We start from the raw sequence: 18,357 nt of genomic DNA, 5'->3' as shown, positions 1-18,357 counted from the left end.
CTTTGAAAGATGCGTGGAACCTGACGCCAGCATACCTGCACAAAGTTACGTCTGCTCTCGAGCGGGTGAACCTTCGTGCATGTACATTTACACACACATTTCCAGCAATCAAAAGTGTGCAGGTAAGTTCTGTCTCTGCCCCCGGAATGCCTAACTATAATGATGGTAACCTTTAAAACGAGAGAGCTCATATACACACATATGGGCATGCGAGTGCACGTGCACAGGAATTTTAAATCATCCATGCAAGTATGAGCGCACTATTTAAAATACACCTAGCACGCATATGTGCGCTCCTAATTTTAAGCAGTTACGCAAAGAGCATTTGCTCATGTATCTTTCTTAGGAATTTGTCGCCTTTAACGCACGCAGCTAAGCAGATTTTAAAACATGCGCATGAAGGAAATAGCCAGTTTGACCCAGTAGTCCACCAGTTTGCCCAGTCTATTTCTTGGTCTTCGAAGCCCTCCTGGGTCTTCAGACTGCACTTCCTTCAGTTTACCCAGATCGCTCACCCAGTCATTTTAGGCCTAAAATGAGTTTTCTTCAGACTTACACCCCGTCAAGAGCAGAAATAACTAAGTGCAGGTAACAGCCCGATGCTCGCTGTGGGCATTGAATTTAAAATCCATATTTACGTGCGTATATGTCGGCCCCATCTGTGATCGCTCCTGACACGCCCTAACTCCACCCCTTTTTCTGCACATTGGGCTGCTGGTGCATGCACATATATGTGCAGAATCAGACCATTTGAAAATACGAGATGTTCGCAATCTACCCAGATACCCGTGTATATGGACCTTTTAATGCTAGCAACTCTTTTAAAATTCACCCTTAAGTGTATAAAGAGCCCCCATACTGATTCTCAAACGTAGATTTAACCCAGCTTCTCTGCATAAATCCTTTTGAAAACCGGGCCATAAGTGTATTGAAAATCTAATTCCTCAAATTATTCAGAAAAAAGGTAACTCGGTGGCAGTGCAGATTCCCCCAACCCCACCTTGCCAATGTGCCTCAACCCTTCTCTGGAGGGGCCTGCCTTTATGGGTGAGAGAGGAGTTCAGCCTCTGCACCCGTATCATCTGTGTTCCCTCTCTCTGCTAAGGTATCAGTTGTCCTGCTAATAACACATCCACCGGGAACCGAACTGAAACCAACCATCATTTCTCATTGACCACGGAATAACTTGCAGATGTCTTTGGGTCACTGCTGGCTTGAGATGTGTTAGCTGCTGGCTTTGTATTTTGTTAACATTTTTTTCTTTTTGTTTTTAGACCCTCATGAGCCAGCTGGAAGTAAAAGAAAAGGATCTCAACAAACTTAAACAAGAGTGTGACCAGCTTGTGCTAAATCAGCACCCGGCATCTGATAAAATTGAGGTGAGTTTTTTTCAAGCCAGTCATGTTACAGTGCTAGGGAAGTATAACCCAGAAGCTTTGCTCTTCTCTATTTCAGTGCATTCCATTGTGGCTTTAATGGGGAGAGAAGACACTTTCTTATACTACTTGACAGCTCTTTGGCATTTGATACGCTAAAGCTCTCATTCATATCGACTCGTTTTAAGGAATTTGGATATCTCCTCTACAGTTTTGTCCTGGTTTGCATCTTTTCATTGGGAATGAAATCAGAGAGTTAGCTTGAGGTCAGACGGTATCGTCTTTGTTCATGTTGAATATAGGTCTACCCCAGGGATTGGTGTCATCGGTCACACTCCTTAACATTTATATCTATCCAGTTTGTTAACTACTTGCTAGAGGTAGGATGTAGACTGTATATTGATGATATTCAGTTTTGGCATCTGTATCTGGAGCTTTAGCTACTGTTGCGAAGTGTTTTTCCGCTTTCACTCAGTGGATAGCTGAAAATAAGCTAGAGTTAAATGTAAAGAAAACTGAGATTATCCTGTTAGCCAAATTTCCCCCTTCAAATATTCCTCTGGCTTTATCATGTGAAAGATTGAATATTTCTGCATCCTTTCAGGTCTGGTATTTAGGAAATCCATATTCAGACACAGTCCAGCTAGCAAAGTTAACCGGATAAAATTATCCGGTTAACTTTGGAGATGCCTTCAATAGTGAAACCGTATTATTGAATATAGCTATCATAAAGTTAGTTGGCTAACTATAGTCTCCTAACTTTAGGACAGGTCTTTGGCCTGACCACACCTAGCCAGCTAACTCTGAATATCGGAGTTAGCTGGCTAACTCACCTTCTCCCAGTTACACTCCTGGAATGCTTCTAAGTTAGAAGGCTAAAATATTCATTTAACTGACTAGCTTCTGAGTTAGCCAGATAAATGCTTTTGAATATGGTCCTCCAGGTGTTCAAATTGATTCTGCTCTCTCTTTCCAACTCAAAGTATATGGTGAAGAATGCCTTTTTAAAACTGAGGATGTTACGAAATCTGGAACCTTTTTTAAATTAATGCAGTTTTAGGACAGTTGATACAAGCACTTGTGATCTCAGCTTTAGATAAATGTAATTTATTATATGCGGCCTCCCAATGTCGACGCTAAAAGCGCTTCAGGCTGTGAAAACCACTGTTGTGTCGTCACTGGTGACCATCTTAGAACTCACGTTATGCCAGTTTTATATGAACTGCATTGGCTTTCTATATGTGAAGGTTCAAGTTTAAAATAACCATGTTGTTTTTTTAAATTTTAAATGGTTTGGCTCCTGTGTGTTTTAATTCAGTTTTAAAGATTTATCGGCCTTTCAGAACATTAAGATCTCCTTCCCGTAACCTTTTAGCTGTGCCATCTCTAAAACAAGTGAGATTGGCTGGATCTCGTGAATGGACGTTTGCTGCTCTTGGTCCTTGTCTATAGAACTTGTTTCCTGCTGATCTAAAAATCTTAGGACACAGTGGAAGGCTTTTCTTTCTGTGCAGGCCTTCGATGCTTAAACTTAAAATGTGGGCTCTGTTTTTGAAATGCAGGATCTGTGAGGAGCTTTATTTTTTTATATATATTCCACTGTGTGTGTGTGTATGTGTGTATGTATGTATGTATATATATATATATATGTATATATATATATATTATATATATATATATATATATATATATATATATATATATATTATATATATATGATATATATATATATACACACACACAGTGGAATATATATAAAAAAATAAAGCCAGCATCATCATTAAGCCTAAGCCAAACTACATATATATATATATATATATATATATATATATATATATATATATATGTGAGGCTCTGCTGAAGGTTTGGTTTTATAATATTTGATGCTCAGTTTTATCATAGTTGGTGCCATGTTTGACTTACTGTTTCATGTTTTGATATTGTCTTCTATGTTACGATGTTATTTATTATTTTATTATGTATGTTTTATTGATACCCATCTAGAAGAGCTGATAGTGGGAGCCCCTGGTGCAGCTGGGGTGATTATAACATGGCCAGGCCCCTCACTGAGCAGGAGCCCTCCCCTGTTTATTCTTTAAGTAAAAGACTGCTTCCCCCACTTTACCTTTGCTGTGCTGAGCTATGATGGTGTTCCTGACAAGAAGTGAGGGCAGCCTGAAGAAGTTAAGTGGCTACTGACCAGTCAGAGAGTGGCTGTGAGAATGGGCAATGTCAGTGGTCTCAGTTACCTGCCTAAAATCTCACCGGTTCGGCTGCTGTCAGCTTTCCTTTCCTCCCTCCCAATTTGTGTTTTTATGGGTAATTGAGGGGTTTTGTTTTGCTACTTTACAGGTCGATACTCTAAGGCCGCGGTAGAAAGAGTGCGGCAGTGCCTGGCGCACCCTCGTTCCCCGCACACACAGTTCTCTTCACCTACCGCTCGATACTCTCTTCTAATTGCATGCAAATGCATGCCGCGTCTGCGAAGTGTTAGGGAAGCGTTAGGCCCGCGCAACCCATTTTACTGTATAGAGCGCCTATACAGTAACCTGGGTGCTCGGGCCTAACGCTTCACGGCCACACTGGTATCTGTCATTTCAAATGTCATTTGAAATGACAGATACCAGGAAGTCGGGATTGCCGTCCCCTCTCCCCTCCTCCCGAAGCAAAAAAAAAGCGGAAAAAAAAAGTTGCGAGAGAGAGAGAGGGGAGAGGACGGCAATCCTACGCTCGGCGACTTACTTTTGCAGCCCCCCTCCGGACATCGTGGCTTCCCCCCGTGCCAGTTCCCCTTCCCCTCCTCCCGAAGCAGGGTGTGAAAAGCTCAAAGCGACTTACTTTTGCAGCCCCCTCCGGACATCGGATGACCTCTCCTGCCTCCACGAAGATGGACGCCTGCACGGCCGCTGAAGACGTGACGTCACGACGTTTGGCGTCAGGCATGTGATGTCACGTCTTCAGCGGCCGTGTAGGCGTCCATCTTCGCGAGCAGCAGGAGAGGTCGTCCGATGTCCGGAAGGTGCTGCAAAAGGTGAGTCGCTTCGTCGCTTTACACTGCCAGTTCCTTCTTCCCTCCTCCCGAAGCAGGGCGCGAAAAGCAGCCTTGCTCCGGGAGGAGGGGAGGGGGAACTGGCACGGGGGAAGCCATGATGTCCGGAGGAGGGGGGCTGCAAAAGTAAGTCGCCGAGCATAGGATTGCCGTCCTCTCCCCTCTCTCTCTCTCTCTCTCTCTCGCAACTTTTTTTTTTCGCTTTTTTTTTTCTTCGGGAGGAGGGGGGAGGACTGGGGCTGCCCCGGAGGCCAGCATCCATGGACGCGGCCAGGGCAGGTGAGAGGGGGCTGGGGGAAAGCTTGCCGCCTACCCTTACCCCTGCCTCTAACGCAGGGGTAGGGGTAGGCGGTAAGTTAGCAGGTTAAACGCGGGGCAAAATGGCAGGGCGCGCGTTACAGTATTGGAGGGGAATAGCTAATTCCTTCATTATACAGCTAATTCGTTCATTTACATATCATATACATGCTGCGTGCGGAAAGGGTTATGCGTCTGTTTTAAGAAGCGCTAAGGACGCGCGAAACTGGAGACTGTATCGCTGGATCGCCTTACGCGTCCGAATTGTGCGTTCCCAGCACGTTACAGACTGGAAATCTTCAACCGCACGTTACAGTATCGACCTGTTAGTGGGGTGATTAAGCTGGGGTAAGTTTTTTGCTTTGTCATAGGTGAAGTAGGGTTTAAGCATTCCAGCTTCCCAGGTGTCATCCCTTATCTTTTAGAGCTGGTTCCAGGGTTACTCAGAACTCTGAGTGATACCACCATGGAGTAATGGGTGTTTTGGGACTCCAGCAATGATTCATGTATGTGTTCAGCCTAGTGACAGCACAGGTTACAGGGCATTGCTTAAAATGAGCTGTAGGGTACAGGTAGCTCATTATGGCTAAATCTTTACTAACTAGTCAGGTGGCTGAGTTCGGGAGCAGACTTTCATTCAGCTAGTAGCCCTAGAAGGGACATGGCTGTTGGCTAGTAGTTGTACAATTTCTTATGTACTTATATCAATCTGAGGGGTTGGAGTTTTAACTTTCAAATTGGTTGTGATGATTGTTATATTGTTTAATAAAGCTGCAGCCCTAATGTTTCACTATATATTTTGTACGGTTATTGTTTTGGGAGGGTGACTCAGTTGGAAAGATGTGAATGCTTTTGTTAAAAAGAACAGAAGCATAATCAATAGATAATGAACAAGGAAGCTCATTTTCAATTTTTTTTCCCCAGGCATTTGTTGATGTGTGTTATAACCAACAAAACAGGAGAAAACACTGATACATTCCCAGGAAAAATAAAATTAAAACTGAAAATGAGTTCCCTGATAACAGTGTATCAGTGAAGTCCGCATGTGATGGCATTCACAGGCAGAGATGCTTTCCTGGAGGTGTGTTTAGTTAGGGCAGGAAAAGCATGCATGCAGATCACATTTTCCTAGCTATATGCATTATTTTGCAAGAAAAAGGATATGCAGAAAAAGAAGATGCAAATACTTGGTAGCGGCACAATTGAAAGGAAAAGAACATATGCATTTTCGCCTAAAAAATTGGAGCAACATCTGCAGGTGAAAAATACCCTGTGGACTTTCTCCTAAACTCACATTTGAAAATTGCCCCTTTTAATTACATAGTTCATGTCAAGGGCGTTTTTCTAACTCTTTATTTTGTGACAGAATGCTAAGGCGCTTGGCATCCGTGGACTTTGCTCCAAGTTTTTAAAGTGAAAAGTCCACACGTGCTTCCACTTTGAAACTTGCCGCAGGTAGGAAGTATCTGTGGACATTTGCACCTGCTTTTTTCTGTGCATCCTTTTTTGAATAGAAAATAATGTGATTAGAGTGGAAAATGCAATCTGCGCACGCTTTTCTCTCCTACATCCCCAGGGATGCTGCCTCTTATTGCAGTTAACAGTACGTGTGGTGTTCTGTAACATCCTGCCGATTAACCTGGGTAAAATCCTTTTTACCCACATAAAACAATCTTCAAATGGAGGTTAAGTAAAGCCATGATTGTAGTCAAGTGATCCAACCTTACAACAATTCTTGATGTCTTTGCAGGCATATATGGACACCCTACAGACTCAGTGGAGCTGGATTCTTCAGATCACCAAATGTATTGATATCCATCTGAAGGAAAACGCTGCCTACTTTCAGGTGAGCTCTTGGTATCTGATATGTGTTAGGGTCATATTAATTCAAGATTTTATTTGTCGGCCTTCCTCTAAAGATATCAGTTTTAGTTCGTCCATGATGCTTGACTTAGTTTTGCAGTCTGTTTAAAGGGGGTTAGCTCTTAAACTCTGTTAAAAAAAAAAAAAAAAAAAAGCAAATCACTAGTATGGCTATTTGGAGATTGTAGCTCCCCAGTTGTGAGCTGGCATTAGAATGTCCTTCAATATTATCCATTGGAACATCTAAATTGTGTACAGCCCTATTTTTTTCTTTACATTCTGTGAAAAGCTCTTCTTAGTTTCATGCCTTCCCAGCATGGCATTTCATTTGGTATTGACCCTTTTGCTTGCTATTTTTTTCCTTAGTTTTTTGAAGAGGCCCAAAGCACCGAAGCCTATCTAAAGAATCTGCAAGACTCTATCAGGAAGAAATACCTTTCTGATAAGAACACACCACTGCAGCGTTTGCTGGATATGATCAAGGATCTGGAGGTACCAGCACTGAGGGAACAGCACTTAGGCACATACAGTGCAACAGAACCAAGGGGAAGATGGAGGGTCAACCTTGTTAGGCCATGTCAACTGGAGATATAATTGAAGGTGGTAGTCAGAACATGAAACACTGACTCCAGATGGAGTCAGTCTCTAACAGTGAAGCCTTTCATTGGTTAACATCATCATTAAAACATTTATTGCTGTGTTGCTTCTGTTAAGGTGCTTAATGTTCTAAAAAAAAGATAAGTAGACTGCCAGCATTGCAGTAGCTTGTTAAGTTAGGATATTGCGATAAAGTAGTAGAGATGTGAATCGTGTGATCGATCGTCTTAACGATCGATTTCGGCTGGGAGGGGGAGGGAATCGGATCGTTGCCGTTTGGGTTTTTTGAAAATCGTGAAAATCGAAAACCGGCACACTAAAACATCCCTAAAACCCACCCCGACCCTTTAAAATAAATCCCCCACCCCCCAAAATGCCTTAAATTACCTGGGGTCCAGTGGGGGGGAGGGCGGGAAAACCGGCACACTAAACAACCCTAAAACCCACCCCGACCCTTTAAAATAAATCCCCCACCCTCCCGAACCCCCCCAAAATGCCTTAAATTACCTGGGGTCCAGAGGAAGGGTCCCGGTGTGATCTTTTACTCTCGGACCTCCTGTGCGTTGTAGAAATGGCGCCGGTGCTACCTTTGACCTGTAGCAAAGGTAGCGCCGGTGCCATTTTGGTTTTTGTCCCCCGAGGTCAGGAGCGTAGGAGATTGCTCCCGGACCCCCGCTGGACCCCCAGGGACTTTTGGCAAGTCTTGTGGGGGTCAGGAGGCCCCCCCCAAGCTGGCCAAAAGTCCCTGGGGGTCCAGCGGGGGTCCAGGAGCGATCTCCTGCCGCGAATCGTTTTTCCGTACGGAAAAACCAAAGGTAGCGCCGGCGCCATTTCTACAAGCACCGGAGGTCCAAGAGTGGAAGATCACAGCGGGACCCTTCCTCTGGACCCCAGGTAATTTAAGGCATTTTGGGGGGGTTCGGGAGGGTGGGGGATTTATTTTAAAGGGTCGGGGTGGGTTTTAGGGTTTTTTTTAGTGTGCCGGTTTTTTCGCCCTCCCCCCTTTCCCCGATTTACGATTTTTTGACGATAAATCGGGGGAATTGTTATTGTATCGCGGCTCTAACGATTTTTGACGATTTAAAATATATCGGACGATATTTTAAATCGTCAAAAAACGATTCACATCCCTATAAAGTAGAAAGCCCTCTGGCCTTCTAGACTGCCCTTTTGGACAGACTGCATCACCATTTCCAGTCTGCTTCCCTCAGGCTCTGCCATCTGACTGGGTTGGTCTTTTTCTATGGTCTCACTTTCACAGCTATTTATTTATACGTTTCTAGTCTGCCTTTCTCAATAATACTGTACAAGGTGGATTACATGTCAAAGCATAAAATGTCAAAATATGACAGGTAATATCCACACACAATTTTCCATAGTCATTTAAACGCCATTATCCAAGTGTGCAAGCATATATCTATAAATCTATAAAAATGCTTATCATTAGTGCCTTAAGTGCATCAGCGGTGCACAAAGTGCAGTGGAATTAGCTTTGATCCCCATGCTGCCCCTTAAGGCCTTTTTTATCTGCTATCTCTTCTGCCTCTGCCTGCAGATTTACATTTGTGTGACCTGGAGCATTGTGGGTATAATTTTCTTTGTTAAAAAAAAATTGTATTAAATATTGTTAAATGGAGGCTAATTAAAATGGCCTCAATTTTTTTTAAATACATAGGTCTAAAAATAAGATTTTGTTTTTAACAGCAATTTTACCTCAAAATATTTATTTCTTTATTTAACAGCGAGAACGAGAGAAAATTCTTGAGTACAAGAGGCAAGTGCAAAACTTGGTGAATAAGTCTAAGAAGATTGTTCAGCTGAAACCCCGTAACCCAGATTATAGGAGCAACAAACCCATTGTCCTCAAGGCTCTGTGTGACTACAAACAGGAACAGGTAAACTACCCAGTGCCAAGCAAAACTGAACCATGCAAGAAGCCTTTCTCTGCCTCTGGGATCCAGAACAAAATTCCTTCAGAATAACCAACTCAAATGTTGACGCCTCAACAGAGAGAGAGTCTAAATGTTTCCGCAAAATATCTAAACAGAATTTGTGTCATGGTTTAATACAAAATTAGTTGTTTCTTGGTGACTAACTTGTTGTACAGAAGCAAAACCTTATCTAGCAAATTAGAGCGTAAAAAAAGTGAGATGCAATTTAAAGGCCTGCTTCATCAAGGTGTTTTCCCATAGACATAGAATAGGAAAAAAACTTTAGTGAATCAGACAGCAAGAAAGCTCGAGGAATGGTTTAATACTTGACAGTTAAGATCCAGTGCCAGAATGTGCTGAGTCTTGTATTTGGAGTAGAGAAATCTGAGGGAGAGATTCACAACGGGGGTGGGGGTGGGGTGGGGTGGGCGGAGTGAGAAGATGATGTGCACCGACCAGGGGAGAGACCTTGGGATGATCATGTCTGATGATCAGTAGTGAAATGATGTGAAAAGGTGGTGGCATATGGAGAGGTATAACCATCAGCAAAAAAAACCAGTGATAATGCCTCTTTACAGGTTGTTGGTGAAACCTCACCAAGAATATTATGTTTGGGTCTGGAGGATATACCTTCAAAGGGACAGAAATAGGCTAGAATCAGTCCAGAGAAAGGCAAGTCTGCACTAAACTCAGGAACAGTGTCAGTAATTTTATTTTTTATGGAAAGGATGGTGGATACCTGGAATGCTGCTCTGCAAAGGGGTGGTGGAGACTAAAATGGTAAAGAAGTTCAAAAGGGTATGGGATGAACACATAGTATACTTGTTTTCAAAAAGTAAAGGGATAGCGGAAGCAAATATTAGTGACATCATAGGCCATGGTGGTAGTTAATGGGGATAGCCTGCACGGAGTGGCGCTTATGACCTCAAAAGCAGTGGTATGACTACATCAGGCTTCTTAGAAGGCTTTGGGGTAACCTGCACAATGCAACAGGTATGACCCTTACAACTGTAACAAGACTGCATTGGGCTTTCAAGAACAAATTGTGCTAACCTACACAGAGCAGCAGAAATAGCACTAATAGCAGTGACATGGCTGCATCGGAGTAAACCTGCATGGAGTGGCCATGGTTAAAAGCCAAAATTCAATGAACATGGGTAGATCGGTGTTCTGGACAGGGGGCACTCCATGAAGTTAGCATGTGGCACATTTAAAACTAATCGGAGAAAGTTCTTTTTCACTCAACGTACAATTAAACTCTGGAATTTGTTGCCAGAGGATGTGGTTAGTGCAGTTAGTATAGCTGTGTTTAAAAAAAGGATTGGATAAGTTCTTGGAGGAGAAGTCCATTACCTGCTATTAATTAAGTTGACTTAGATAATAACCACCGCTAGAACTTTAACCTTTTTTTTTTTTTTCAACAACTTAAGGCCACAAAGACAAGAATACTTCCCTTTATGGGATGATGGCAGGCAGGAGGAGGCTTCGAAGGCCACGAGGGAGCTAGTCCCATCGCTAATCAAGGCCCCCGGCACCAAAGGGCTACAAACAGGCAGTGTTTATCAACCCCCCCCCGGTCACCCAGCTCCACCCGAGGGATGGCCCATGAAGGTGCCTAACACTTCAGGGAGCAACAAGTCAAATCCGAAATCTTCTCCTCTATTTGTTTTCTTTTTACTAAAACTAGTCAGACTGCAGGGTTGCACCTCTACTATCTGATGGAGACAGAGAAATAATGAGGGACTGCAGGTGGTGCTCTCGGTTATTTAGCAATGCCTCAAAGTTTTTGTTCTCTGCCTCCATCTGCTGGTAGGGATGCAAAACCCACTTGTCTGGACTGATCTGGAGTATGAACAGTAAGACTGAATACCAAAATACCTGCAGACCTGCAAGCTCCATGGGCTTGTTGGTAATTACTCTTCCTATACATCACAACCGAAAATGACAAAATTGGCCTATCCAGTCTGCAATTTTTCCACTTTGCTTTCATAAGTATACATGACCCACAACAACCCAACACCAGTTCCCCACATGCCCATGTCTTTATCTTATCCTTCAATCATTTTTCTAGCACTGCCCTCCATTTTAGTCTTAATCATGCTAAGAATTTGTTAATATATTGGCCTCCACCATCTCCATTGTTGGGCCATTTCCTGCCTTGTTATCTTCCTCTTTGATACTTACAAGACCAACAATTAATCCAACAACCAGGTCCTCCTCCTTATGTTAACACCAAGCTTTCTAATAATCCACAAAATCAGCAAGATAAGAACATAAGAACATGCCATATTGGGTCAGACCAAGGGTCCATCAAACCCAGCATCCTGTTTCCAACAGTGGCCAAACCTGGCAAGTACCCAAAAACTAAGTCTAAGTCTTAATCTGGTTTTGGACTTTTTGCGGGGTCCTACGTTTTGACCAATGCACTCCCTTTCCTTGTGCTTACTGACCTTGAAAATGCTGTTTCTGGTGGCGATGTGTTCTGTGCGCTGAATTTCCGAGCTGCAGGCCTTGTCTTGTCAGGAATCATTCCTTCAGGTGACTCAAGAGCAATTCAACTGCATCTTTCAAAAGGAGGAGCTAGAGGACCTAATCCCTCATATCCTGCAGGAGCTGGACCTCAAGCCTCCCCTAGACCCCCCAGGACCCCCTGCGCCAGTCGTCGCCTCTTCTAGCAAGAAAGGGGATCCAGTTCTGGCTGGCCTGCGCCCCTCATCCCGGGCCTTTCCCACCCACGCCACCTTCCTACAGCTCCTGGCCAGGGAATGGGATACTCCCGAAGCCTCCCTCAGGGTCGGCCGGGCGATGGAAAAACTGTATCCGCTTCCAGAGGACTTCCTGGAGCTCCTCAGGGTTCCTAAGGTGGATTCAGCGGTGTCAGCGGTTACCAAACGGACTACAATACCGGTCACTGGTGGGACGGCCCTGCGTGACCTCCAGGATAGGAAGCTGGAAGTCTACCTAAAGAGGGTTTTTGAGGTCTCGGCCCTGGGTGTTCGCACTGCCATTTGTAGTTCTTTCGCACAGAGGGCTGGACTCCGTTGGGTCCAACAACTTCTCACCTCCCAGGAACTACCGCCGGAGGATGCAGTCCAAGCGGACCGCCTGGAGGGCGTCATAGCCTACGGAGCGAATGCTCTGTACAATCTGCTCCGGGTCTTAGCATGGTCCATGGTCTCTGTGGTCTCGGCAAGGCACCTCCTCTGGCTTCGCAACTAGTCGGCAGATTCCTCTTCCAAATCCAGCCTGTGATCTCTTCCTTTCAAGGGCAAGTTTCTCTTCGGAGACGACCTTGACCAGATCATTAAGTCTTTGGGGGAAAATGCATTCCATCGTCTGCCTGAGGACTGCCAGCGGCCTAATCGATCGTTCACTTCTTTCCGGAGTCGGCCCCGTGCTCAACGCCGCCATCATGGACCCTGGCAGACGGTGCCCCGGGCTCCATCCACCAGAACACAGTCGTGGCCCCGTTCCTTTCGTGGACGCAGACCACCCAGGGAGGGGGCTCTGCAAGGGGTTTCCTCCAAATCTCCCCAATGATGCCAGGCTCACCCACTCCTCGAACCCCCCCCCCCCCCCCCGGATCGGAGGACGACTATCCCTCTTCTATGAGGAGTGGGTTCAAATCACCTCGGACCAGTGGGTCCTAGACATCCTAAGGAACGGTTATGCATTGGAGTTTGCTTGCACCCCAAGGGACAGATTTCTATTCTCACCGTGCGGTCCTAGTCACAAGCGACAAGTTGTGCAACAAACCCTCGACAGGCTCCTGGATCTCGGGGCCATCTCACCCATCCCCTCCGGAGAGGTAGGTTCGGGCCATTATTCAATCTACTTCATCGTACCCAAAAAGGACGGAGCCTTCCGCCCAATCTTGGATCTCAAGGAGGTCAACAAGTCCCTCCGGGTCCTTCGCTTCCGAATGGAGACCCTGTGCTCCGTGATCGCGGCGATACATCAGGGAGAGTTCCTCGCCTCTCTGGACCTGACAGAGGCCTATCTCCACATTCCAATCCGCAAGGCTCATCAGAGATTTCTGCGTTTCAAGATTCTCAACCAGCCTGTTCAATTTCAGGCTCTCCCCTTCGGATTGGTGACCGCACCGTGGACGTTCACAAGGATCATGATTGTAGAGGCAGCGGCTCTCCGACGGGAGGGAATCCTAGTCCATCCCTACCTGGACGATTGGCTCATCCGGGCGAAGACCTTCTCCCAGGGACAGTGGGCAGTCTCTTGGGTCGTTCAACTCCTTCAATCTTTCGGCTGGGTGGTGAACTTCGCCAAGAGCAGTCTTAGGCCTTCGCAGCATTTGGATTTCTTGGGCGCGCGCTTCGACACAGTTCAGGGCAAGGTTTCCTATGCCCGGACAAGGCGCAATCTCTCCGAGACCAGATCCAATGCTTTGCCGCGCTTCTGGAGCCCATCTCTTGGGATTATCTGCAGATCCTGGGATCCATGGCCTCCACCATCGTTCCATGGGCATTCGCGCAGCTGCGTCCCTTACAAGCAGCACTACTCTCGCGCTGGAAACTGGTATCGCAGGACTACCAGCTCGTCTTCCCTCTCCCCTCGATTGCCAGATCCAGCCTCCTTTGGTGGTTGGATCCACTGCATCTCACACAAGGCACCTCGCTCGAAATGCTGGATTGGGTGGTGGTCACCACCGATGCCAGCCTGACGGGTTGGGGAGCAGTGTGTCAATGGAGCTCTGCCCAGGGGCATTGGACAAAGGCGCAAGCCATCTGGCCAATCAATCGTCTGGAAACGAGGGCGGTGCGTTTGGCGCTTATTCATTTCCTGCCTCTCGTGAGAAATCAAGCAGTGCGGATCCTGTCGGACAACGCGACCACTGTAGCCTACATCAACCGCCAAGGCGGAACAAGGAGCCGACATGTGGCTCTCGAAGCAGCCCGCCCGATGGCTTAGGCAGAGCGGTTCCTCACACGCCTGGCAGCTTCCCACTTCGCAGGCATAGACAACATTCAGGCGGACTACTTGAGCCGACAGACTCTGGATCCTGGGGAGTGGTCTCTCTCTGAGGCGATGCAGCTCCTCATCAGTCGCTGGGGGACACCCTGCCTGGACCTCATGGCGACGCCTCAGAATGCCAAGGCGCCACGATTCTTCAGTCGCAGGCGGGAACATGGGGCGGAGGGCGTAGACGCACTGGTCCTCCCCTGGCCGGGTCATCTCCTCCTCTACGTATTCCCGCCCTTTACCTCTAGTGGCAAGGTGCTACGAAGAATAGAGAAAAATCTGGGGCCCATCATCCTGGTAGCCCCAGAGTGGCCGCGACGACCGTGGTTTGCGGACTTGCTCAACTTCGCAGAGGACGGCCTGCTGCGCTTTGGACAGCACCACTGTAAAAGGTGGTGCTATTCGCCACGCTACTGCCGGCGAGAATGTTCCTAACATTATCGCTGGCAGCGGTGCCGTGACAGACTCCTCCCCTCCAGCTAATTTGCATTATATTGCATGTGAAAAGGCCCTAATGCATGCGATAACGCTTTGAAAAATAACCCCCTTAGAGTACTATGTGCAATTCTGGTCACAATTTCTTAAAATAGATATAATGGGTACAGAGAAGGGTGACCAAAATGATAAAGGGAATAGACCTGCTCCCCTATGAGGAAAGGTTAAAGAGGTTAGGGCTCATCAGCTTGGAGAAGAGACTGCTGAGGAGAGATATAATAGAAGTCTATAAAATCATGAGTGGATTACAATAAGTAAATGCAAGTCGGTTGTTTACTCTTTCAAAAAATAAAAAGACAAAGGGACACTCCATGAAGTTACTACATAGCACATTTAAAACAAATCAGAGAAACTATTTTTTCACTCAGCGCAGAATTAAGCTCTGAATTCATTGCCAGAAGATATGGTAAAGGCAATCAACATAGCTAGGTTTAAAAAAGATTTAGACAAATCTTTGAACATTTATTAATGAGATAGACTTGGGGAAAGCCAATGTTTGTCCCTAGGTGTAAGCGGTATGAAATATATCTACCCTTTGGGATCTTGCCAGGTACTTCTGACCTAGTTTGGCCACAGTTGAAAACAGGGTTCTAGGCTGGATGGACCCAGTATGGCAGTTCGTATGTTCTTATGACTAGTACTGAACTGTCTCCTCAGTTGTTCTGTCCATCATTCCTCACTTTTACTCACCTCAGCTGCTTGTTACATTTATCTTACTTTCCACCCACTTCCTGACACTGAGCATTTGCTCGATTTAGGGTAAGTATCCCGTCCAAGGCCAAAAAACAAAAGTGCAAGAAGTTCACAGGTCAGTGGTCATGCACAGGTTTGAAATGGAACATCTTTTAGCCAAAACTTTTCTTCTGGAAATGAAAACATTCCACAGGGGGGTGGAATAACCCAAGCAAGTAAAAGCTAGCGCCTCAGCTTACATGATTTTAAAATTTGCCATTTTTGGACAAAAGTCCCACAGCAGTTTGCGTGCAAGTACTTTTGCTTGCTTCCATTTTTTTATTCAGTGGATTGTTTTTTTTTTCCTTCCTGAAGTGTAGTACGAAGTTAAATCCTCGGACTAAAGAACTATTTTAAAATGGTGCAAGAAAACTGGATTTTTTGCTCTACTTTTTCCTGATCTGAAATCTGGCCCTTGGTCACTTGTGAAGAAGGGAGATTTGGTAATGAAAGATGCTGTAGACTCATGTGGTATTTATTTTTCAGAGGGTAATATTTTGTTGTATGTTGAGTTACTTGAGTGTGTTTTCTGTATTTATAACTCACCAGGGCACAGTCAGCAACAGAGGTAAATAATGTGTTAGGCTGCTAAGCTCTCTTTTGTTTTGAACAGAAGACATTTAGGTGAAATTTCTTAATGCCTCATCCAAAAAAAATGTCTCTCCATTACAGAAAGTCGTGCACAAGGGAGATGAGTGCATCTTAAAGAACAACACAGAACGCAGCAAATGGCATGTGACCGGCCCCGGAGGACTGGACATGTTGGTGCCCTCAGTTGGTCTGATAATACCTCCTCCAAATCCCTTAGCAGTGGATCTGTCTACCAAGTAGGTCACAGTAAATTAGATTTTCTGCGCATCTTACAGCTCCAATTACCTTATTTGGCTCAAATATCTTTTCTGAACTCTGTGCGCCGACGGCTTTAAGCCCTCAGAAGTGCTCGACTGGCACTAGACTGGCAAATGAAATGAAGCAAAGCTTAGAAAGCCATGGGGTGACTGACTGATAACATTAATGAAGTGTTCTGGCCTCAATTTTCACAAAAATGCTCCCAGCCTAAATTTTAGGCCCCTAAAATTTAGGTAGATTTTCAACTGAATATAGACACCTCCAATCTCAGCTGATAATTCACCTAAATGTAGGCACCGAAAACTGAGGCACCCCAGTCCAGACCTCTGAAGCATTTAGGCTTGGGTGCCTGATACTGGAAATCAGTGCCAAGTGCCTAACTTAGTTTTTTTTAACCCTGCTTTTTTGGAGGCCAATATTCAGGAAGCCAGTCTAAAAGAAAAACCCCCAGGGAAAGAGGGAGGGGTTGGCTTTGGGGCACCAGCAGCTGCTGTATGTTTTTATTTGGTGGGCAGCGGGGATGTGGAGGGGTGGAGAATCAGGCGCTAAGCCTGCACTTTTAAGTGTTTTCTGGGGTAGGGGGCTGCTGAAGGATTTGAAATGCAGGCCTCCATTTGTTTCATTTTGCAGCCACTTAACTGGCTGAATTGTGAATATATTTTGAATACAGCCATTTAATTAGCAAGTTATCCGGCTGGCCACATGCAGCCAGATCACTTTTCAACTGCTCTGAGGCAGCCGTAGAGTTTAGCTTAGCCAATATATAGCGGTATCCGATTAAGGCCTGAATTCTGAATCCGGCGGTAATGGGGGTGGGGGGCAGTCCTGCGATAGCCGGCAGCGATCGCACCTCCGCGCCGAATAACTACACCATAAAAGGTGTAGTTATTGTGCATGAAACTTGCAGCGATAAGGAATCTTATCTTTCGCCGCCAGCGATGTGTCCGCAGTGTCGGCCCCAGTGCCGCCCCAACGCCTCCTCTTCTGGGGCTGACTCCGCCCCGAGCTAGCTATTGCACGCGTGAAACGTCCCTTTTCACATGCAATAGCATTAGAGACTGACCCCCTAAGTTAGCCAAATAATTGCTCTCCTCCAGAATGCCTTTTTTTTTTTTTTTTTTTAAATTTGGCTATGGTTTAGCTGGGTAATGACTTGTCTGGTTAAAACGTGGCTGGACTGTAGGGGGAAGGGATAATTTAAATGCCAGATTTGCCTGGCTAAGTTTGGGACCTAGCCAGACAAATCCTTTTGAATATCAACTTCTTAGTCTTAGTTTTCAAAGGAACCAATATAGGTACCAAATTTCCAGAGTTATGAACCTAAACCCTTCAAAATCTGAACCTTCTGTGACTCTCTCTCTCTCTCCAACGGGCTCTCTTGCGTTCTGTCTCTCCTTGAAGCCATGATTGTTCTGCTAATGGAGTCATTCTCTGCTCTCAATGAGAAGGTTGCTCAGTAATCATCCAAAAGTAAATTCAACTAATGGGTTGCCTGATCTGATGAAGATGCAGTGGCTGAAATGCCTGTGCTTTCCGTTTTCTTTCTTGATGTGTAATAGATTTGAGCATTCTTGTGGTGCCGATCGATGTTTGACTGGACAACTGGTCTTGGCCGCAGCACCCAGCAGAATGGTTTGGTGTTGGAGTTAAGGAGTTTGATAAATACACAGCAGTTCCCACGCAGCATAGAGTATAATAGCTTCAACCTTTTGCAGGATTGAGCAGTACTACGAAGCAATTTTGTCCTTCTGGAACCAGCTGTATATCAACATGAAGAGTCTGGTGTCTTGGCATTACTGCATGATCGACATTGAGAAAATCAGAGCAATGACTCTAGCTAAGGTATGCAGCCTTCGTAGTCAGAATTTGTTACCCCTCTTTTCGTTAACACTTGTGCAAGAGGCCTAACATTTCCCCTGTCTGTGGGAGGAGAGATGCAACGCATTCCCGTTTTGAGTCCAGCATGGGGAAAAAAAAGCAGTAGTGTAGTTGCTAATGAGAAGAATTCTCCACGTAAATGCATTTCAGGACCCTGCTGCTTAATTGGCTTTAGAAGATCCTCCTTTGTGAACCGCAGACCCATAAAACTAATCCCTCACCCCCAACCCCACCCCATCTCACTGCCGTCACACACAGTGCTGGCTGTTCTAAACTTCTGGCAGCCTGCAGTGCTTTTGTGGGTATGCCTGGA

General features: G+C 45.5%; 1 protein-coding gene across 4 annotated transcripts in view; it reads left to right on the top strand.

The window, feature by feature from the left end:
* DSP (desmoplakin) overlaps positions 1-18,357 on the top strand; it is a 169,984-nt gene that overhangs the window by 75,554 nt on the left and 76,073 nt on the right. For all 4 annotated transcript variants that reach the window (XM_029590612.1, XM_029590610.1, XM_029590613.1 and 1 more), the window contains exons 8-13: positions 1,275-1,379; positions 6,473-6,568; positions 6,952-7,077; positions 8,925-9,077; positions 15,990-16,144; positions 17,882-18,008. In XM_029590612.1, the coding sequence (XP_029446472.1) occupies positions 1,275-1,379; positions 6,473-6,568; positions 6,952-7,077; positions 8,925-9,077; positions 15,990-16,144; positions 17,882-18,008 (762 nt within the window). The remainder of the gene's footprint in view (positions 1-1,274; positions 1,380-6,472; positions 6,569-6,951; positions 7,078-8,924; positions 9,078-15,989; positions 16,145-17,881; positions 18,009-18,357) is intronic.

This window comes from Rhinatrema bivittatum, chromosome 2, assembly GCF_901001135.1.
Source record: "Rhinatrema bivittatum chromosome 2, aRhiBiv1.1, whole genome shotgun sequence".
Lineage (NCBI taxonomy): Eukaryota > Metazoa > Chordata > Amphibia > Gymnophiona > Rhinatrematidae > Rhinatrema > Rhinatrema bivittatum.
The sequence above is the reverse complement of the archived record's forward strand: the minus strand, read 5'-3'. Positions and strand labels throughout refer to the sequence as shown.